Source organism: Mastigoproctus giganteus, chromosome 3 (genome assembly GCF_048544385.1).
Source record: "Mastigoproctus giganteus isolate SK-2022 chromosome 3, ASM4854438v1, whole genome shotgun sequence".
NCBI lineage: Eukaryota > Metazoa > Arthropoda > Arachnida > Uropygi > Thelyphonidae > Mastigoproctus > Mastigoproctus giganteus.
In genome coordinates this window covers 220,916,069-220,917,709 of record NC_143577.1, presented here as the reverse complement: position 1 = coordinate 220,917,709, position 1,641 = coordinate 220,916,069, and the positions used below count along the sequence as shown (strand labels likewise).

General features: G+C 35.6%; 1 protein-coding gene across 1 annotated transcript; it reads left to right on the top strand.

Annotated features, from left to right (window-relative positions):
• The first annotated feature begins 445 nt into the window (after window positions 1–445).
• Window positions 446–1,297, top strand: LOC150088758 (beta-1,3-galactosyltransferase 5-like). Its single transcript, XM_090370314.1, has one exon. It carries the CDS (start codon window positions 446–448, stop codon window positions 1,295–1,297), a length of 852 nt encoding a protein of 283 aa, XP_090226440.1.
• The last annotated feature ends 344 nt before the right edge of the window (window positions 1,298–1,641 follow it).

The following is a 1,641-nucleotide window of genomic DNA, read 5'->3' as shown; positions in this document are numbered from 1 at the left end:
GATAGACACTGCTAATTATTTGTTCATGTTGAATGGCGGTTGCCCTTGATAACGTACCATTCGATGAATTCTGTTAATAATTAGATTTTTTGTGTATAATTTATTGATTTTATTATACAGGGATATGCGCATTGTCTTGGCTCACGGGACACTAGCAGATTTCTGCTCTCGTTGCTTATTTAAGAAATTACTCCTCTCTCTTTAGCTCATTATTTGTAGTACTCTTCTAATAACTACATGTATATAAGTCCTATATATGTATAATATTACTATTTTATTCTGCTAATTAATTATTATTTTATTTTAATTTAAGATAAGAAGAACGGAAGATATGAGAAGAAATATTCGAAGAAATATTTTTCTCTGCCTCATGACTCTTATTATCCTACATATCTTATATTGGAAAAGTAATATTATACAATATGGCAGTTTAGGGTTTCAATTAATGTATTTATCTCAATCTGCGAACAGAATCCTCCTTAATGTTTCTGAAACCTGCCGACGTTACAGAATACCCCCTACTGTAGTAGCATACGTTCACACCGCCACCGACCACTTTGCTCACAGGAGAATAATTCGCTCCACTTGGAGCCATCCAGAACTGATGGACAAATATAACTTTGTCACTGTATTTATGATGGGTCTGACGAACGATTCTGATGTGCAGAAATCAGTTGATCAAGAAAAGCAAACGTTTGGAGACATAGTCCAGTTCAATTTTTTGGACACATACCGGAATCTGACCTACAAAGCTGTTGCATCTTTGAAATGGATTCTTGATCATTGTTCTAATTACACTTTTGTTTTGAAAAGCGATGATGATATGCTGATTAATACATTCAATTTGCAAGCTCTGCTAAGAAATTTCTCTGGGAGTCGAAAGCTCGAGAAAAGTTTGTTGTGTTGGGAATTCGTTGGAATGACAGTTATAAGAAACAAATATTCCAAGTGGTATGTAACTAAGGATCAATTTGAAGACAGTGAATATCCACCTTACTGCTCTGGAATAGCGTATATAATGCCAGTAGATGTCGTTGAACCTCTTTATATTGCATCATTCGCGGTACCTTTCTTCTGGGTGGATGATGTTTATATCACTGGTCTTGTAGCAAGAGAAGCGAAAGTTGGCAGAAAGTCTATTGCAGAAAAATATTATTTTGGAAATATTGGAAATAAAGAGGTGACGGTCATCGAAGAAAAGTGTTTTTCTCATATTTCCGGCGATACAGGCATAACCAAGAGGTTAACACTATGGGAGGAAATTGTATCTCATAATCTTGATCACAGACTTCCGTAATTAAAATGAAAAATTGACGAATATTAAGTTGATAGCCGACCACAAAAACAGACATAACACGGGGCAAACAGCGCTTGATTTGCTAAATTAACAAAATGAACTCGTTGAACTGACAACTTCATGGAATAATAGAATGGACATCGCCGATTGAGCTCTAGGTTGATCGGTGTATAGAATAATGAGATGAAATGAAATGTGAAAAGCAAAGAGTGATGGGAAGTGTAGATAATATTGGCTTTCGTTAACTCATTTGGAGATAGCAAGTAACTATAAATCAACATGCCCTCGTGGTTAGCACAGTGATTATAATCGTCTTCCCACACGGGATGGAAAAGACCTGAATT